The sequence below is a fragment of the Colobus angolensis genome, unplaced genomic scaffold (genome assembly GCF_000951035.1).
Source record: "Colobus angolensis palliatus isolate OR3802 unplaced genomic scaffold, Cang.pa_1.0 Scaffold122, whole genome shotgun sequence".
Classification (NCBI taxonomy): domain Eukaryota; kingdom Metazoa; phylum Chordata; class Mammalia; order Primates; family Cercopithecidae; genus Colobus; species Colobus angolensis.
This window is the reverse complement of record NW_012113364.1, coordinates 4,707,160-4,728,855: the sequence shown is the minus strand read 5'-3', so window position 1 is coordinate 4,728,855 and position 21,696 is coordinate 4,707,160. Positions and strand designations below refer to the sequence as shown.

Here is a 21,696-nt window from a genome sequence, read left to right as displayed (position 1 = left end):
GCTGATTGCAAACATGAGAACCAGAGAATTCTGTGTAGACTCAGAACCCAGGCCTTTGCCTTTCTGCAACCAACAGCACCCAATCCCACTTTAAGAACTGGCAGAAAACCAAGGTTTATGTCAAGATCACCTTGCAGCCCGCAGGATGATGTGGTTTATGGAAAGTTAAGAGGCAAAATTATTCCCCCATCTCCAGCTGCTGGAGATGCCTGGAAATACTGTAAGAGGCAAGTAACTGCACTCTACGGTGACATCTATGACCCTGAGGCAAGTGACACTTTAATAAAGACCTACCCTGGGTGGCAGGGGAGCTGAATTGTCATGGAGGAGACAAAGCCAGGGAGAAATTGCCTGGGGGCAGACTGGGCTCTGCAGGGACCCTTCATTCCAGCCCATCAACAAGGAGTGAGGAATCCCCAAACTGCTTTCCACAATGGCTGAAAGAACTTCAAACAGAATTACCATTTGACCCAGTAATCTCATTTACTACTGGTTATAGAACCAAAAGAATACAAATCATTCTACCATAAAGACACATGCACACGTATGTTTATTGCAGCACTATTCACAATAGGGAAGACATGGAATCAACTTAAATGCCCATCAATGGCAGACTGGGTAAAGAGAGTGTTGTACAGGTACGCAATGGAATACTGCACAGCTGTAAGAAGAAGGAGATCATGGATGGAGCTGGAGGCCATTATCCTAATCGAATTAACGCAGGAACATCCAACCAAATACTGTGTGTTTTCACGTATAAGTGGGAGCTGAACATTGAGCACATATCGTCACAAAGAAGGAAACCATAGACACTGGGGCCTTCTTGAGTGCAGAGGGTGGGAGGAGGGTGAGGATCAAACAACTACCTATCAGGTACTCTGCTTATTACCTGGGTAATAATCTGTGCACCAATCTGCCCTCATTGAGGTGTCAATTACCAATACAGGTAATACACAATTCACCTATATAATAAACCTGCACATGAACCCCTGAACCTAAAACCAAAGTTAAAAGAAGAAAAATAAAAAATAAAATAGACCAGGCGTAGTGGCTCAAGCTTGTAATCCAAGCACTTTGGGAGGCCGACGGGGGTGGTTCACAAGGTCAGGAGATCGAGACCATCCTGGCGACCACGGTGAAACCCCGTCTCTACTAAAAATACAAAAACAAAATTAGCCAGGTGTGGTGGCGGGCGCCCGTAGTCCCAGCTGCTCGGGAGGCTGAGGCAGGAGACTGGCGTGAACCCGGGAGGTGGAGCTTGCAGTGAGCCGAATTGCGCCACTACACTCCAGCCTGGGTGACAAAGCGAGACTCCTTCTCAAAAAATTAATTAATTAACTAATTAAATTAAATAAAGGCCAGGCATGGGGGCTCATGCCTGTAATCCCAGCATTTTGGGAGGTTGAGGCGGGAAGATCACCTGAGGTCAGGAGTTCAAGACCAGTCTGGCCAACATGGTGAAATCCCATCTCTACTAAAAATATAAAAAATAGCCAGGTGCAGTGGCACGTGCCTGTAATCCCAGCTACTTGGGAGGCTGAGGCAGGAGAATCACTTGAATCTGGGAGATGGAGGCTGCAGTGAGCCGAGATCATGCCACTGCACTCCAGCCTGGGCAACAAAGCGAGACTTCATCTCAAATAAAATAAACTAAATAAATAAAAAACAAAAAATAGGGAGTGAAGGGAGAATGTATGTGATCCCACAATCTGGTGGTACAGGAGCATTGGTGGACAGGACTGTGCTGCTGGGGAAGAACCCAGGAGCCCCCTCCTTGCTTCAGGGATCAGAGACAGCCACACAGTCCTGCCTGCTAAGCAGTTCCCACCATCACCACCAAGCCCGCAGAGCCTCACACTCAGACCTTTCCTGCCAGGTCACTGCAAAACAAAATGAATCATTTCTGGAGATCTAATGTACAGCATGGTGGCCACAGTTAATGATACGGTATTGTAGACTTTTAATTTCCTAAGAAGATAGATCTTAAATTAGATCTTCTCACCAGCACCCACACACAGTGGTAATTAGAGGGAAGTAATGGATGTGTCAATTAGCGTGATTTTGGTGCTCGTTTCACAATGTATATGTATATCCAAACCTCACCTCACTTGTATACCTTAAACATGTAGTTTTTGTTTTGTTTTGGTTTGGTTTTTGTTGTTGTTGTTGTTGTTGTTGTTTTTGTATGAGACAGAGTCTTGCTCTGTCACCTGGGCTGGAGTGCAATGGCATAATCACGGCTCACTGAAGCCTTGAACTCCTGGGCTCAAGTGATCCTCTTGCTTCAGCCTCCTGAGTAGCTGGGATTACAGGTTCACACAACCACACCTGGCTAATTTTTTATCTTTTGTAGAGTTGGTGGTTTTGTTACGTCACCCAGGCTGGTTTTGAAATCCTGGGCTCAAGTGACCCTCCTGACTTGGTTTCCCAAGTCACTGGGATTATACGTGTGAGCTAATTTTTTATTTTTTGTAGAGACAGTGTCTTGGTATTTTGCCCAGCCTGATTTGAACTCCTGGGCTCATGTGATCCTCTTGACTCGGCTTCCCAAGTCACTGGGATTACAGGTGTGAGCCACCAAAATCTGTATATGTCAATAACATCTCAATAAAGCTGTTAAAACTAAATCTGCAGGTGTAAACACTAAACCACAAATGCCTTTGTTAGAGAGACGGGGTCTGTCTTGCTCTGTTGCCCAGGCTGGAGTGCAGTGGTGCCATCATAGCTCACTGCAGCCTCGAACTCCTGGGCTCAAGCCATCCTCCTGCCTCACTCTCCAGAGTAGCTGGGACACAGACATGCACAACCATGCTTGGCTAATTTTTTATTTTTTGTAGAGACAGGGTCTTGCTCTGCTGCCCAGGCTTGTCTTGAATGCCTGGCCTTAAGTGATCCTACCACCGTGGCCTCCTAAAGTGTTGGGATTACAGGCATAAGCCACTGTGCCTGGCCTGAAAATATTAATTTAAGGAGATCATTTAAGAAAAATTTAAGAAGAGAACAAAACTGAATGGGAGTGGGAACCACCCTCTCCAGCTAATGCCTAGAGTGGGTTGCCAAGGCATGAAATCCATCAGCCAACTTTTGGAGAGGGGAAAGCCCAGGTTTCTCTACCTAAGGAGGGGTGACAGTGCAGCTCATGCATCTCCCAGGGACAGGGCGGAGTAAACGAATCTGTCATTCATCAGCTGTAAGAAGCTTTAAATATACCCCACAGATGATCAAGCAGCTCTGCTCACAAACGTGGACACACCAAGAGGAAGGGACACCATGTCACAAACCTTGATTCCTAGTTCAATATTTTCTCCTCCGTACACATCCATGCCAGGATCCAGAAGACCGATTTCACCGAAGAACTTCCTGTTGACCACAAACGAACAGCCTATCATGGCTGGGGTCCTGCGGGAGGGAGAAAGAAATGGAAGCTCATTGAGGTGTCAGCACCCGAAGCCCTTCCATTGGCACCGTCCTAGCATGTACTGGGTTCCAGTCTAGCAAATCAAGTCACTTCCCTCAATTCCCCCCCCTCCTCTCTCTGTAAGGTTGTCTTTTTTTTTTTTTTTTTAAGTCAGAGTTTGCTCTTGTTGCCCAGGCTGGAGTGCAGTGGTACGATCTTGGCTCACAGCAACCTCCGCCTCCCGGGTTCAAGTGACTCTCCTGCCTCATCTTCCTGAGTAGCTGGGATTACAGGCATGTGCCACCATACCCGGCTAATTTTGTATTTTTAGTAGAGATGGGGTTTCTCCATGTTAGTTAGGCTGGTCTCGAACTCCCGACCTCAGGTGATCCGCCCGCCTCAGCCTCCCAGAGTGCTGGGATTGCAGGCTTGAGTCACCGAGCCTTAGCTTCAGAAGCATCTAGGGATAATGCAGCTCACTCGTAGATGGTGTAAGGGCTGGTCTCATGTATCCCATGGCGTCTGCACACATAGGAAGTGGTCCCTGCTGCACTCTGTTGACAGCTGAGTGATAGGATGGGGATCCTTGTGCAGTCTCAAAGAAGCTTGGAGGTGAGAAGCAAGATGCATCACTCCCCACCCCAGGAAAAAGAGAATGAGCAAGCTAGGAGTGCAACGGGAAACCGGAGAGAAGGAGATTGCAAACAAGGGCTCCAACCTCCATGTTACGGTGGGAGAAAGTGGACCAGCGTGGCGTCTTTAGAAAAGGGTGAAGACTCAGGGAGGAAACACATCCTAGTGCCTAGAGGCATCCATCAGAAATGGCAAGGAGACACCGCAGCCCGCAGAGAGGAGGTCTCCGCAGGACAGACAGAGAGAGCATCTGTAGAGTAACCATGAAGTCGGGACAAAGGATTATTTTATTTTTATATAAATTCATCCCCTTGGTTGTTTCTTCCGGGGAAGGCTAAAGGCACAAGTTGACCTATTGAAAATTAGAGACAAGAATCATGTGAGGCAACCTGTTAGAACAACTATTACTAAAAAGTAAAAAAGGCCGGGCGCGGTGGCTCAACCCTGTAATCCCGGCACTGGGAGGCCGAGGCGGGCGGATCACGAGGTCAGGAGATCGAGACCATCCTGGCTCACACAGTGAAACCTTGTCTCTACTAAAAATACAAAAAAATTAGCCGGGTGCAGTGGCAGGCGCCTGTAGTCGCAGCTACTCGGGAGGCTGAGGCAGGAGAATGGCGTGAACCTGGGAAGTGGAGCTTGCAGTGAGCCAAGATCGCGCCACTGCACTCCAGCCTGGATGACAAAGTGAAACTCTGTCTCATTAAAAAAAAAAAAAAAGGAAAAGTAAAAAAAACAAAAACAAACCAAACAAAAAACCACCAGATGTTGGTAAGGTTGTGGAGAAAAGGAAACACTTATACACTGTGGCTGGCAGTGTAAAATAGTTTAGCCCCTGTGGAAAGCAGTTTGGACACTTCTCAAAGAACTGAAAGTAGAACTCCCATCCAACCAAGCAATCCCATTAATGGGTATACACTCAAAGGAAAATAAATCCTTCTACCAAAAAGACACCTTTATCCCCATGTTCATTGCAGCAATATTCACAATAGCAAAATCATGAAATCAACCCAGGTGCTCATCAGTGGTGGACTGGATTAAGAAAATGTGGTGCATATACACCATGGAATACTATACAGCCAGAAAAAAGGAACAGCATTGTGCCCTTTGCTGCAGCACGGACACAGGTGTTCAACACTAGCGCGGAAAAGTTGTTTCCCAGATTTCAGTCCAGGGATCAATTTCATCAGCATCAACCCAGCAACTCCTTAGAAAATGCAGCTTCTGGCCAGGCTAACAAGCAAATTAATGAAGGAACAGAAAATCAAGAACCATATGTTCTCACTTGTAAGTGAGAGTGAAACATTGGGTACACACGGGCTTAAAGATGGTAACAATAGACAGGAACTCCAAAAGCAAGTAGGGAGGGAGAGGGGAGAGTTGAAAAATTACGTGTTGGGTACTCTGTTCACAATTTAGGTGATAGGATCAACAGACGCTCAAACTTCAGCATCACTCAATACACCCATGTATCAAATCTACACATGTACCTGTTGCATCCAAAATTCTTAAAAAATCATGTGAGAGCTGCGTGCAGTGGCTCACACCTGTAATCCCAGCACCTTGGGAGGCTGAGGCAGGTGGATCACAGGGTCAGGAGATCGAGACCACCCTGGTCAATATGGTGAAACCCCATCTCTACTAAAAATACAAAAATTAGCCAGGCGTTGTGGTGCATGCCTGTAGTCCCAGCTGCTCGGGAGGCTGAAGCAGGAGAATTGCTTGAACCTGGGAGGCGGAGGTTGCAGTGAGCTGAGATCGCGCCACTGCACTCCAGCCTGGGCAACAGAGTGAGACTTCGTCTCAAAAATCAATCAGTCAATCAATCATGTGAGACAATACAACACATGTATATGTGTGCAGGGATTGACGGGAATGCTGTATTATTCTACCACGTTCTTTCCAATGTTGTATGATGTATGGAACCATGTGTTGTAAATGAGAAAAACCACGCTGATAAATATTAAGTATTGTATTACATTGTGCATTGTAGTATAGTATCAATAGATAATTTATTATATCTTTTTGCCCCTGTTTCCAGACTTTATAGGAACCCTTATATAATACATTCATTGAGTAAATATTTTCTCAGCATTTACCAAATTATGCCCTTTTCTATAGCTGGATGTATTCTAGATCCCAGATGCAGCTGGAGACCACTATCCTAAGCAAATTAACTCAGGAACAGAAAACCAAAGACTGCATGTTCTCACTTATAATTTGGAGCTAAGCATTGGGCATACATGGAGATAAAGATGTCTACGGCATTTTCCTGGTGCTGTAGAAGGTGGGAAAACAGAAGACATACCTCTGTCATCCAAGCAACTAAGAGTGAATATAATAATAATATAATAATTATTATTGTTATTGCAACTATTTATTGAGCAATTTCCTGTCTCAAGCACAAGGTACAAAGTACTTTCCATGCACATCTCATGTATGCAGAGCCACAACCCACTGAAGGAGGCAGAACCATCCCCATTGAACAACTGAGGCACAAGGAGATTAGGTGACCTGAGTCACTGAATAGAGCTCAGCATCTGCCTGGCTTCAAAGCCCTTGGTTTTAGCCCTTTTGCTTAACTGCATGCCTTAGAAAAGGCTTCATGGAGGAACTGGTAAATGCCCACACTGCCAAAGGCCAGAAACACCGTTATGATGCTTCCCTGGGCAAAAGAGACACCTCACGCAGGAGGCCCATTGAAACACCACCGGGGCCGCCAGGAAGCTATTAGGTGGAATTCTTTGGAGTGGAAGTGTGGACTGTAGTCTCAGACCCTCATCGGCCGGTTCTGACTTCTAACTTGACTTTGACCTTTGCATCCTGGTTTCTGATTCCACAGAAAGCCACTAGGTACCCATGTGGTGAGGCAGCAGTGGATGAGCCTCTTCATTCACCTTCAGTGGTGGCACCAGCATGAAATGTGTAGAGTTGAACGCTGGTGCTGCCGCTGAAGACTATAATTGCATAAGTCAATGGAGCACTCTAGATCCCAGTTAAATCTCTACAGGGGGCCGGCGTGGTGGCTCATGCCTGTAACCCCAGGACTTTGGGAGGCTGAAGTGGGCGAATCACAAGGTCAGGAGTTTGAGACCAGCCTGACCAACATGGTGAAACCCTGTCTTTACTAAAGATACAAAAATTAGCTGGGCGTGGTGGTGTGCATCTGTGATCCCAGCTACTCAGGAGGCTGAGGCAGGAGAATCACTTGAACTTGGGAGGTGGAGGTTGCAGTAAGCCAAGATCGTGCCACTGCACTCCAGCCTGGGTGACAGAGCGAGACTCCATCTCAAAAAAGCAAACAAACAAAAATTTCTACAGGGTATTGTTGTGTGGATTAAACAAGAGAAAACCTGCAATGGGCCCAGTGCACAGAGCAGGAGCTCAATAAGTAATGTGCCTTCACCTTCTTACTGGGAGGTGCCTTCTGTGTTCTTACAGAAATCTCAAGCCAATCACACTTATGCAAACAGGACCTTGCTTCTGCTAGTGTAGCAGGGCCACCCTGGACTATGCCAGGGAAAAGCATGGCTTCTAATGTCCACCATTTCTTCCCAGCTCTTAGCCCCTTTTAGAGAAGCAGCCTGACCTTTAGTCTGGAAAAGCACTGAATGAATCCATTCCCTGGCCTCAGCTAACCGAACCAGAAAATGAGCACTGATCCCAAGCCTGGTCAGATTATGTTTCCTCTGAAGCTTGGAATTTGGTTTCTCCTGAAGGGGTGGCTTTGGAAATGAAGACAGCTCTAGGAGCTAGAACTCAATAGGCTTATACGTGTTCAGGGCTCAGGCTGCCATTGTGGGCAGTTCCTGAGGTGCTCCATGCACATGGATGATTGAGCAGAAGGAGGAGGCACATGGACAATGGAGACTACATGGGTGTGGGGGTGACTGGCTACCCGGGAACCCTGGCTTTCCATCTGCTGAGAGCCCTGGCTCTGCTCTCTGCCCCTAAGTTATAGGAGGGTCCTTTGTGTCTTTGCAATTGGTCCTTCTCCACATAAACCGTGTTAGATAAGTTTCTGTTCTTTGCACCCAAATGGTGATGATGACCTACGCTAACCCCTCCTACTTACGATCCAGAGCAGGAAAAAAAAAAAAAAAGGTTTATCACGCAGCCAGAAGAGGAAGGTTGCAGGCAAGATTCCTTCTGGAAGAGCTGGAGTCAGAGTCTACCCAAGACACAGGTACCTGGGTATGCTGGCATCAGCACAGAAGTAGAGGACAGGGAGATGTCCTTGGTGTTAGCTCCATTTTCTAGATAGCATTTGTGAGCACATCAAGAAATTCTGGTAAGTTATAAAAAATCTCCCCAAAAGCCTATGCTTGGAGTCTGAAAACATCCAGCATTGACAAGAGTGTAGTGAAGACCCTGCTCTGAGATTCTGCTTTCTAACCTCTGAGAGGCAAACAGCGCAGTTAAAACCACAGAAAGCGCTCAGGCCACCAACTCTCCCAAAGCAGTGGCTTTGGGCATTGCCCTGTGTGCGGAAAAGTTGTTTCCCAGAGTTCAGTCTAGGGGTCGACTGTACCAGCATCAACCCAATAACTCCTTAGAAAATGCAGCTTCTGGCCAGGTGCAGTGGCTTGCGCCTGTAATCCCGGCACTTTGGGAGGTCAAGGTGGGCTGGTCATCTGAGGTCAAGAGTTCAAGACCAGCCTGGCCAACATGGGAAAACCCCCATCTCTACAAAAACAACAAACAAACAAACAACACACACACACACAAATTAACCAGGCCTAGTGGCATGCACCTGTAATCCTAGCTACTCGGGAGACTGAAGCAGGAGAATCGGTTGAACCCAGGAGGCGGAAGTTGCAGTGAGCCGAGATCACACCACTGCACTCCAGCCTGGGGGAAAGAGCGAGACTCTGTTTCAAAAAAAAAAAAAAGAAAAGAAAAGAGCCAAAAAAATGCACCTTCTTGGGTCTGGTCCAGAACCATGGACTGGGTCCAGAGACGGAACTCAGAGATTTGTGTTTGCACCTGCGGGACCGTGCTGTGCCTGTGGAGCCTTCTACCCCACTGGATGTTCAGGTATCTCCCTGACAGCAGAAAAGTTATGCCTGTCATTTTTCATGGTATTTCCAGCAGCTAGAGCACTCACCAAATACTGCTGAGCGAATGAATGTGCAGAACAGATCTGGGAGAGGACTCCTTCTAGGGAAGAGCGCCATGATGCTTCAGGAACCAACTGGATATCAGGGGAGTGTGTTCTAACTAGGAGTGGGAGGGAGGGATGAAATATGGAGGAGGGAGAGCAGGATGAAGTGCCAGAGACAGGATGGAGAAGAGAGGAGAGAAGGGGAGAGGAAAGGAGAGAGGAAAGAGGGGAGGAGACAGAGGGATCAGAAGCTCATCACATCACCTTCACTGAGGAGGGGAGTAGACAGTCTTCCTCCTCTTCCAGATCCCTCTCAGTTACCCTTTGGGTAACATCTTTCCCTGTCAAGCAGCCTGATTTTTTTTTTCTTGAGATGGAGTCTCGCTCTGTTGCTTAGACTAGGGTGCAGTGATGCCATCTCAGCTCACTGCAACCTCCGCTTCCTGGGTTCAAGCAATTCTCCTGCCTCAGCCTCCCAAGTAGCTGGGATTAAAGGCACCCACCACCATGCCTGGCTAATTTTTGTATTTTTAGTAGAGACAGGGTTGCACCATGTTGGCCAGGCTGGTCTCGAACTCCTGACCTCAAGTGATCCACCTGCTTCAACCCCTCAAAGTGCTGGGATTACAGGTGTGAGCCACCACGCCCAGCCCAGCCTGATATTTTAAAGTAACTGGGTTTTATCTGGATGGTATCTGTGGCTGTGGGTGGTAAGGAGAGAAGGCTTCACAGCATGACTTGCCCGAAGTCCCCTCTCTGGTGGAAACAGCTCTGCTCAGCACATGTGACAGGTTCTCTATCAGAGTTCTGGGGTTTCTCACAACAAAGTGGCGAGGTCTCCATTTGGTATGTCTTCGTTCAAACCAGGACAGGGCAGGTCAGCAGCCCAGAGGTGCCCAGGAGGCCGTGGGAAACCAAACCTCCACGTGTGTCCCAAGCAGGCGCTATCAGAACTTACAGATGAAGGGGCAGGAGGTAAGCCCAGTGCAGTAGGGATGTGGAATGAATGTGTGACAATGGTCGCTGTTGGTGTCACAGGAAAATTATACTAACTGGCTGGGTGTGTTGGCTCATGCCTGTAATTCTAGCACTTTGGGAGGCTGAGGTAGGCAGATTACTTGAGGTCAGGACTTCGAGGTCAGCCTGGCCAACATGGTGAAACCCCATCTCTACTGAAAATACAAAAATGAGCCAGGCGTGGTGGCAGGCAGCTGTAATCCCAGCTACTTGGGAGGTTGAGGCAGGAAAATCACTTGAACTTGGGAGGAGGAGGTTGCAGTGAGCAGAGATCATGCCAATATGCTCCAGCCTAAGTGACAGAGTGAGACTCCATCTCAAAAAAAAAAAAAAAAAGAAAAGAAAAAAAAAAAAGAAAATTGCCCATCACGATCAAAATCTGCTTACAGAGCCTGACAGAGGCTGGAAAGGAGAGGGTGGGACTGGCCCCAGCAGGTGACCCTCCCTGGAAGCAGAAGCAGAAAGTCACTGTTCTGCAAACACCAAGCCTTCCCTATAGTGCTGGGAGCTGGCAAGACCCCTGCCAGGTGGCTAATGTCTAACTGGTGATCACTGTGGAGGACATTAAATAATGAAAGGGCATATCTCCCTGGGCAGGGTGGCTCATGCCTGTAATCCTAATACTTTGGAAGGCTGAGACAGGGGGATCGCTTAAGTTCAGGAGTTTGAGACCACTTCGGGCAACAAAGCAAAAATTACAAAAATCCCTGTCACTATACAAAATAAAAAATTAGCCAGGTATGGTGGCTCACACCTGTAATCCCAGAACTTTAAGAGGCCGAGGTGGGAGGCTTGCTCGAGCTTAGGAGTTTGAGGCCAGCCTGGGCAACACAGGGAGACCCTGTCTCTACGAAAAATAAAAAATGAGTCAGGTGTGGTGGCGTGCGTCTATAGTCCTAGCTACTTGGGAGCCTAAGTTGGGATGATGTCTTGAACCTGGGAGGTTGAGGCTGCAATGAGCTATTATCGCACCACTGTACTCCAGCCTGGGTGACGGAGTGAGACCCTGTCTCAAAAATTTTAAAAAGAAAAAAAAGAAAAGACAAATCTGCCCATGGGCAGGCCAGCCAGTGCTGCTGGTGAGCTCAGTGGGCACCTTCTTTGTATTCTGGAGCTACCTGCCTGGACTGATAAACGAGGGGCTGTCCTTGTCCTCTGACTGGGGAGGGGCAGTCCTCCAACAGAAAGCTACCGCCCATCCCATCTGGCACCTGCCTCGTGAGTGGCAGGTTAGCCACTTCATCCTGACAATCAGGAGCAAAGCACGGCCCTCGCTTCCCCTCCAAGGCATCCCCACCACTGGCCCAGCTGCGGAAGCTGCAGTTGATACCACTTGGGGCCTGATGAGACCTGAGAACATGAGTCTCCAGCCTCATCCTTCAAACTCAACGGCGATTTAGTGCAAACATTTCAATTCAAAATCATTCAAAAATCATAATCATATTAAGGGATCTGCCAAAGCCTAATAGCTCCATTACAGAAGAGAAGAACAGAAATTAAAAATAATCACTTATTGTTGCTGTTACAGAAATATATGCAACACACACAAGTTTCCACTGAATGACAGAAAAGCAAAGGAACAGACAGTGAGGAGAGGGTGGCAGCCCCAGAGATTGGCACTGAGACATATACAGCTTCTCGAGCTCATTGCGTTTTCTTTTCATAGGTGACAAAGGGCTCATCTGTATTCTAGATGCTTCCCCTCCTCTACATCCTTCAATGGCTCACTATTCCCTTCTGAATTAAGTATGAGTTCTTCCTTGGCATCTCTGCCTCTCTCAATTCCTTTCCAGCCATCAACCTGATAAATCCTTTGGCCTGGCTACTCTACCCCAGGGGTCCTCAACCCCCAGGCCATGAACCAGCACCAGTTGGTGGCCTGTTAGGAACCAAGTTGCCCATCAGGAGGTGAGCGGCAGGCAAGTGAGTAAAGCTTCATCTGTACTGACGGATAAGGTTTCCTATCACTTGCATGACCGCCTGAGCTCCGCCTCCTGTTAGATCAGCAGTGGCATTAGATTCTCATAGTTGTGCAAACCCTACTGCGAACTGCGCATAGGAGGGATCTAGGTTGCAACCTCCTTATGAGAATCTAATGACTGATGATCTGTCACTGTCTCCCATCACCCCCAGAAGGGACTGTCTAGTTGCAGGAAAATAAGCTCAGGACTCCCACTGATTCTACATGATGGTGAGTTGTAGAATTATTTCATTATATATTACAATGTAATAATAATGATTTCTAGTTGAAGCCTTGTGTCCCTGCGTTGTACATCAATGAGTGAGGCTGTAGGTATGGGAAGAGCAGGCTCCAGTGGTGGAGAGAAAAGAAGGAGCTAGAAACCAGAGACTGTGAGCCAGGTGCAGTGGTGCACACCTGTAATCCTAGCACTTTGGGAGGTCCGGGCTAGAGGACTGCTTGAGTCCAGGAGTTTGAAAACAGACTGGGCAGCATAGTGAGACCATGTGTTTCTACCAAAAATAATTTTTTAGAAAAATAATCAGGCATGGTGATGCACACCTGTATTCCCAGCTACTTGGGAGGCTGAGGCTGGAGGATCACTTGAGCCTGGGAGTTGGAGGCTGTAGTGTGCTATGATCACACCACCGCACTCCAGCTTGGGTGACAGAGCCAGACCCCATCTCAAAAAAAAAAAAACAAAAACAAAAACACACACACACAGAAAATCTGCTGATTCATAGCCTGTAAATTAGGGGAGTGTCTATCTCCAGAATGCACTAGAAGGCAGCCCCTTTGGACCAATGTCTTCCACCCACCCATCATTCCCCTGTTTGGTGACATTCTCCCACTTGGATGCCTGCTTGTCATCACATGGCTGGCCATCTCAGTCACCTGTTGGGCATAAGTCCTGGTGTTGTCATGTCTTACCCTTGCTTTTCCCCGACGCCTATCACCTCTTGATATTCTCTTAGACCCCAGCCACCTGCTGGTCTCTGTTCTCTGGCAGCCATGTCTCCAAATTCTACCATGATGATGGTCCCTGACCCAGGGATCAGGGGCTGACTCTATTGTCTATTTCCTGATTCCCACTGGCCTGCTGGGACTTGCTGCTTTTCTCTGACCTCAGACTCAAACAGCTGCCGTTTCCTTTGGTCTTAGCTCTGCTTCAGCTGTTTGCTAAGCACTTCCACATTAAAAAGCCCCGTGTGTAAAACACTCATCCTCACCCCTGGAGTTGTCCTGGTATGAATGAATGTCTGCAAATCCAACCCTCAAGGTGTAATCAGTACTGAGTATTTTGGTAGTACCGCCAACTTCTTTGGCAATCAGTAGGTTGCTTAATGCAAATTCACTAATTTCAGGTTGGGTGCGGTGGCTCATGCCTATAATCCCAGCACTTTGGGAGGCTGAGGTGGGCAGATCACCTGAGGTCAGGAGGTTGAGACCAGCTCGGGCAACGTGGTGAAACCCCATGTCTGCTAAAAATACAAAAATTAGCCGGGCATGGCGGTGCATGCCTATCATCCCAGCTACTCAGGAGGCTGAGGCATGAGAATTGCTCGAACCTGGAAGGCGGAGATTGCAGTGAGCCGGGATCATGCCACTGCACTCCAGCCTGGGCAACAGAGCGAGACTCCATCTCAAAACAAAAACAAAAACAAAAACAAAAAGAAATTCACTGATTTCAGTGCATTTTGTTATAATATCAGCAATGATGAATTCTTTTATACCATTTCCTAATACATTAGAATAAATGCTCATGCGGATATTACCCTTTTGTAATCATATCACACATCCAGTCTATACCCACTGGCACAGGCACCATTATTGTAAGCAAACCGGCAGGGTCTCCAGGGATCATAGGAATTTACTCAATTTGAGCAATCAGCCTGTTTTACAGCCTCCTCTCCTGAAGCCTGTTTCTTCCTAAACCCTATATGGTCACCTAGTTGGTTAAAACCAGCTCCTGACAGATCCCCCAGTGATTTATAGATGAACTCAAGTGAACTTTCTCATGACAGTGCTAAACAGAACTACAGCTCTGTTACCATCACATGCAACCTGGGTGCTGGCATGATGGCATGATGGCTCCCTGTGCCTGCGCCACCGGGAACCCTCCTCTGCATGTAATGACACACTCTCTCCCCTCTCCATCACCCCATAAAACCCTCCTGTTGCTTTCCCGAGGGAGACACTGCTTTGGAGGATACTCCCCATGCTCTCCTTCCTTGTGACAAGTGATCAATCCCCTATTGATCAAAGCCTGTGTTCTCCTGGGCAGTTGCTTGTTACTCCCCACGCAAATGGATCCTGTTTTGGAGGGATAACGGTAAGCCACAGTGACCAAAAGACCAGGCAGGGAAGGAGGAGGAGAACAAGATAGGAGCATATCACTCAGGCCGACAGCACCCTTTATTGGGCATGTCAATGCATCTGGTGCTACCTTAGGACAATCTGTGATTATTTACTTTTTCTTTTCTTTTCTTTCTTTTTTCTTTTTTTTCCAAGATAGACTCTCACTCTGTCCCCTGGGCTGGACTGCGGTGGCATGATCTCAGCTGACTGCAACCTCCGCCTCCCGGATTCAAGCAATTCTCCTGCCTCAGCCTCCCTAGTAGCTGGGATTATAGGCATCTGCCACTATGTCCAGCAAATTTTTTGTATTTTTAGTAGAGATGAGGTTTCAACACCTTGGCCAGGCTGGTCTCGAACTCCTGACCTCGTGATTTGCCTGCCGCAGCCTCTCAAAAGGCTGGGATTACAGGCGTGAGCCACCGCACCTGGCTGATTATTTCTTTTTTGATTTTAATGTTTAAAATGTATTTATTTTTAATACATAAGACAGAAAAAAAAAACCTGCACTCCAGGCTGGAATGCAGTAGTACAATCTCGGCTCACTGCAGCCTCGATCTCCCGGCTCAAGCAATCCTCCCACCTCAGCTTCTCAAATAGCTAGGACTATAGGCACGCACCACCATGTCCTGCTAATTTTTTTCTTTTGGTAGAAACAGGGTCCACTCTGTTGCCCAGGCTGGTCTCTGACTCCTGGCCTCAAGCGATCCTTACACCATGGCCTCTCAGAATGCTGGGATTAAAGCTGTGAGTCACTGCGCCTGGTTGGTTCATGATTACTTCTAATCCTCAAAGCAGCTCTATTTGGTAGATATTATTAGCCCTGTTTTCCAACTGGGGCTCAGAGGTTCAGTAACCTGACCAAGGGGAAACATACGCAAATAAGTACAGAGTTAGGGGCAACCCAGGGGGCCTCTGCTCTCTCACCCCTCCCAGGTACCCAACTGCCTCCCAGACCAGATCATCTCACAATGGCAGCAGCTAAGAGCTCTTGCACTGGGTAAAATAAGTGATCCCACTTCAAAGATTTCTGGGAACTTGTAGCTGCTAAACACTAAAAATATAATTTTGAGGAAGGAGTTGGCTGGCTTGAATAGAATTCTCAACTGGCACAGTACGGTAATTTAATGCCCAGAGTTCCAGCTGCCTCTGCTATACAAATAAATACCAAAAGGACAAGTCGGCCGTCTTTTAAAACAATCAGACACTGCATCCAGCTCACAAATAATCTCACAAGAAAACAGGACCCAAAGGCCAGTGCTTTGCCTTTAAGAGGAAGTAGCACTTTCACCTTTGTTGCTGAAAAGATAATTCATGCTGAAACGGCAACTTCCTTCAGATTGGAAAGTGAACTGTCAAGGAATTAAGAGCGTTTCCTTTTGTAGGATAAAGGAAGCGCTCATCTCTCTGGGGTGTGATTTTTCACAGATGCAGAAAAAAATGCCAGTGGGGATTGAAGTTGCCAGTCTCAAAACGCATTTCCTTGGCTGACTGATTTCTGTCTGGGCTTGTTTTATTAAAACAAAGACCCACGAAACTCCCTAGTAAGATATTCCCTTTAAGCAATTTTCTCTGGATAATACTTTTACTTTTTGGTAATCATATTTCCTTGAAGCTTTGAGAAACTGATTTGCAAATAAGCGTGGAAGAGTGTTTTTGTAAATGCACTATGCTTCTTCAGAAGTGGTAACACGTTAAGCCGTTGTCAGCCACCGATACTTTATATATACTGTGTATGTATATTTTAAAGTGTCTGGTGAGCTATCTTGTGAGATGAGACATGGTTGAGTGAATGTTTGGGGAAAAGAAAAAGAGAAAGATCTAGAACAGGCATCAGCAGCAAACTACACTGCCTATTTTTGTCTGGCCAGAGAATTAAGGATTTTTTTTTTTTTTCAACAGATGAACACTTATAATTGATTTGATGATGACGGGAACACTAACTTTGAATGTAAACAAAGCGACGTGTCACCTGTACACACAAAAATTCGAATGTTCTCATTAGTCGACCCAGACTACAAAAAAAAAATAAAAAACACCCAGACTCATTAACGTTACATTTTGGATTTTGTCAATAAAATATTCGTAGAAATCAGGTTTTGCACTTTGTTTATACTTATCCACAAAATAGCCTTGATTTTGCCTAAAATATTAACTATCCAGCCCATCAGAGAAAAATTTCACCAACCTCTGTGCTAGAAGATGAAGCCGTGGAGGAGAGTACAGTCTCTATGGACTGGGAGAGACTGGCAGAAAGGTGACTATGTTTTTGTTTTGTTTTGTTTTTGAGACTTGCTCTGTGGCCCAGGCTGGAGTGCAGTGGCGTGATCTCGGCTCACTGCAACCTCTGCCTCCTGGGTTCAAGCCATTCTCCTGCCTTGGCCTCCTGAGTGGCTGAGATTACGGGCGCCTGCCACCACGCTCGTCTAATTTTTGTTACTTTTAGTAGAGATGGGGTTTCACCATGTTAGCCAGGATGGTCTCGATCTCCTGACCTCAAGTGATCCGCCTGCCTTGGCCTCCCAAAGTGCTGGCATTACAGGTGTACACGAGCCACCACACCTGGCCATTTCTTTCTTTCTTTCTTTCTTTTTTTTTTTTTGAGACAGAGTCTCACTCTGTCACCAGGCTGGAGTGCAGTGGCGTGATCTCGGTTCGCTGCAACCTTCATTTCCCAGGTTCAAGAGCTTCTCCTGCCTTAGCCTCCTGAGTATCTGGGCTCACAGGCACACGCCACCAGGCCCAGTTAATTTTTGTATTTTTTACTAGAGACAGGGTTTCACCATGTTGGCCAGGCTGGTCTTGAACTCCTGACCTCAGGTGATCGCCTGTCTCAGCCTCTCAAAATGCTGGACCACAGACATGAGCCACTGCACCCAGCTAGGAAGGTAACTCTGAAAGAATGAATGGGGACTCAGGTGAAGAGAAAGACTTGAAAGACCGATCAGCCTCCTTTTCATCAAAAGGAGGGCAATAATCCCTCTTCAACTTCCAGGGCTGACGCAAGAACAACTCTGATAAAAGCTTTAGGATGTACATTTGAGAACAGCATCAGGCTAGCAACACCAACAGTGTTCCGAAAAGAAAGAAATTTGAATATTGAGATTTCTGCATGGTAGAGAAGTTTTCTGAGAATGTTTTAGGATATCCTATATCAATGCAGGCACTAGGGGATAAAACAAAATGCAAAGAAAGTAATTGAGACCAGATGTGGTGGTTCACACCTGTAATCCCAGAGCTTTGGGAGGCTGAGGTAGAAGGACTGCTTGAGGCCAGGAGTTCGAGACCAGCCAGGGGGCAACATAGAGAGACCCTATCTCTACCAAAAAAAAAAAAAGGTAGCTGGGTGTGGTGGTGTGCACCTGTAATCCCAGCTACTCTGGAGGCTGAGGAGGGAGGATCGCTTGAGCCCAGGGGTCTACAGCCTGGGCCACAGAGAAAGAACCTGTCGCTTAAAAAGGTTAAAAATAAAAATAAATAATTGGGAATTGGAAGACAAAGAGCAAAAAAGATCATGTCAAGAGGGCCATGTGCAGTGACTCATGCCTGTAATCCTAGCACTCTGGGAGGCCAAGGTGGGTGGATCACCTGAGGTCAGGAGTTCAAGACCAGGCTGGCCAACATGGTGAAACCCTTGTCTCTAATAAAAAATAAAAAATAAAAACAGCTGGGTGTGGTGGCTCACGCCTGTAGTCCCAGATACTTGGGAGGCTGAGGCAGGAGAATCACTTGAGCCCAGGAGGCAGAGGCTGCAGTAAGCTGAGACTGTGCCACTGCACTCCACCCTGGGTGATGAAGTAAGACTCTGCCTCAAAAAAAAAAAAAAAAAAGATGATGCCAAGGATAAGTTTAGCAGACAAAATGCAGGCTTTGACATATTATATATTTAATAAGAGTGTACCAAAAATTCAGCTCCAAGTTCTTTCATCACAACTATAGACAGAATCGTTGGATGGATCTGCAGTGTCTAAAAGATTTTTTTTATAAGAGAGGGATAGTTACTTGACCACTAAAACCCAAGAGAAATTTCTCTAGTGAGTGACTTGGTCTCCATAACCAAGTCTCCTTAACACCCCACTTCAGCAAAAACAATAAGCTCCACAAATCTGATTTTTAAAATGCTTCTCAGCACTGGCCTATGATGTTTACCAAGGACAGTCAGATGTCAGCAACTGTTCTTGGGAACAAATGAGATTCAGATAAGAAGACAGCTTTCTGATGGCCTTGCGTATTTAGGGGCTACAGTAGCAGCAAAATAGTTGTAAGAAAGTAGTCAAGTAAAAGAGTGTAATAATTTATTTTGAAACATATGAATGGGCTTTTTCTATGCTGGATTTGCCATCTCATCCAGAGGCAGCTGTAGCCTTGATCTGGGGGAAGACTGCCAGAGCTGAGATAGAAAGAAAAGCAAAGGAGATGTTAATTTTCTGTTGTGACTATAAAATAGATTCCTGAAGTTAACTGCTGAAGCGATAGTCTCTAAGCCCGGATCTCAAGTGCATGAGCCGTGCATCAGAGAGAGAAAAGCATTTGCTAAATTCCAAAAGCCTCCCTTTAGATATTAAGGACAGCAGACCGGTGAAGCCAGAGGATGGTGGCTGTGACAAAGCCATGGGGCTCACTGCTGGCTCACCTTACAATCAACGGGGGAACCTTGATAACTTACCTGTGTTCAGTACACTCCCAGACACTGGTTTCATGGGTCTACATCCACATTTGATTCTAAAGCACAACCAGGGTTGAGAATCACTGACATTACGGGTAGTTCCAACCCCAAAAAAGGCTGATATAATTTGGATGTTTCTCCCTTCCAAATCTCATGTCGAAATGTGATCACCAGTGTTATAAATGGGGGCTGATGGGACGTGTTTGGGTCATGAGGGCAGATCCCTCATGAATGGTTTGGCACTCTCCCCATGGTAATGAGTTCAAAGTAATGGTAATAAGACAAAGCTGTTGGGCTCACTGATGGCTCACTTTGGGATCACCTGGGGAATCCTGAAAAATGACCTGTGTTCAGGTGCACTCCCGGACACTGGTTTGACTAGTCGACGTCCGTATTTGATTCTAAAGCACAATTACGGTTGAGAAGTACTGACATATGGGAAAGTTCCAGTGCCCAAAAAGGCTGATACAATTTGGATGTCTGTCCCTTCCAAATCTGATGATGAAATGTGATCACGAGAGTTGGAGGTGGGGCCTGATGGGACATGTTTGGGTCATGAGGACAGATCCCTCATGAATGGTTTGGCGCCTTCCCTGTGGTAATGAGTTCAGCAAGATCTGGTTGTTAATGAAGACTCTGGGACCTCCGTTGTCTCTCTTGCTCCCTCTCTCACCATGTAATGCTGGCTCCCCCTTCCCCTTCTGCTATGATTGAAGATCTCTGAAGCCTTCACCAGAAGCCAAGCAGATGTTGGCGCCATGCTTTTTGTACAACCTGCAGAACCATAAACCAAATAACCCCCTTTCCTTTATAAATTATCTAGCCTCAGATATTCTTTTAGAGCAATGCAAAACAGACAAACACAGAAGCTAAATCTCCCTGGGCTGGGGAATAAGTCTGGAGAGAGAAGAGAAGACACAAGGGAAGGTCTCTCCCGGGGGAGTTTCAGCCTCACCCTACTGCTCACGTTGGAACTCAGGGAGCGGGTAGAAAAATCTGCAAATGGGTTTGAGGATGGGAAGGCAAAGAGATGGATGTTTTGCTTCCTGCCTAGCACTCTGGCGGGAGGCAATGGTCTTGCAGCATGCTGTGGGCAGTGGGGCAGGAATGGTGGAGTGATGTTTAGGCAGAGAGAGGACCTAAAATAATGCTCTAAATGCCCACAGCCAGCTCCTGGCCTGTAGGAAATCCTGAAGTTCCCAAGTACCCCAGGTGAAGGGGAGGTGTATTAGTCAGTTCTCACACTGCTAATACAGATATACCCCAAGACTGGGTAATTTATAAAGGAAAGAGGTTTAATGGACTCACAGTCCACATGGCTCGGGAGGCCTCACAATCACGGCAAAAGGCAAAGGAGGAACAAAGTCACGTCTTACATGGTGGCAGGCAAGAGAGCATGTGCAGGGAAACTGCCCTTTATAAACCCATCAGATCTCATGAGATTTATCCACTAACATGAGAACAGCATGGGAAAAACCCGTCCCCAGGATTCAATTACCTCCCACTGGGTCCCTCCCACGACACACAAGAGCTACAAATCAAGACGAGATTTGGGTAGGGACAGAACCAAACCATATCAGGAAGCAAAGAACTAGACAGGCTGGTTCACAAAGGGAGTCAGGGGACAGGAGAGTACCACCTGGGTGAATATCTTGCCTGAAGTTCAGCAGCAGGGCCAAGGACATTGGCTATGAATACAGAAGGGACAAAATTCAAGATTGGGAGGTGTCAACAGAAGCCAGAAATGTCCCAGAAGAAAGGTCACAGCGCAGACACCTCTGTCATTGCCCCAAAGCAGCACCAGCTTCCTTTGCTCCCAGGCACTATTTAAGAGGAAAGCTGGGAGAAGGAGAACTTTCAAGGGGGAAGAGCAGGCCTTACAAATAACAGCCTGTCGAAATCTCGATTTAATGGAGCAATTGTCCTGAAAGAGATGAAGTTTTCAACTGGAAGAAACTGAGTTACCTTGAAACAAAAAGATTAGTTTTCTTTGCCATCATTGGTGAACACGAGGGCTGGAGAGCAAGTTGAATTCTTATTTGGAAAAATAAAGTCACCCTTTCTTACATCTGACTTGCAACTAAAATTTAAATTGTGTTACAGGTTTTAAATTATTATAGAAGAATGAACAGAACTCTGAGACACCAAGAGATACTTAGCAGAGAGGAAGAAAAAGAACAAGGATTCAATATGAAAAACAACTTTTCTGGAAAGTAATTTGGGAATCTGTCTCGCATTAAAAATGTACATGTCTTAGACCTAGAAATTCTACTCTTAGGAATTTATCATAAAGGATAATAATGACTTCTGCCTCTGAGAATGTCAGATGATGTAATTTGGACCAACTCTATAGCCTAAAAAAAAACCAAAGTAGCTGGATAATTTTTTTTTTTTTTTTAAGAGACAAGGTCTTGCTCTGTCCCCCAGGCTGGAGTGCAGAGTGCAATGGTGCTAACATAGCCTACTGTAGTCTCAACCTCCTAGGCTCAAGCAATCCTCCTACCTCAGCCCCCCAAGTAGCTGGGACTACAGGCACATACCACTACACCCAAATAATTTTTGCA

General features: G+C 46.5%; 1 protein-coding gene across 1 annotated transcript in view; it reads right to left on the bottom strand.

The window, feature by feature from the left end:
- Positions 1-21,696, bottom strand: part of WBSCR17 (Williams-Beuren syndrome chromosome region 17) — a 630,593-nt gene that overhangs the window by 148,234 nt on the left and 460,663 nt on the right. The window contains exon 6 of the mRNA XM_011932129.1: positions 3,282-3,399. Within this exon, the coding sequence (XP_011787519.1) occupies positions 3,282-3,399 (118 nt within the window). The remainder of the gene's footprint in view (positions 1-3,281; positions 3,400-21,696) is intronic.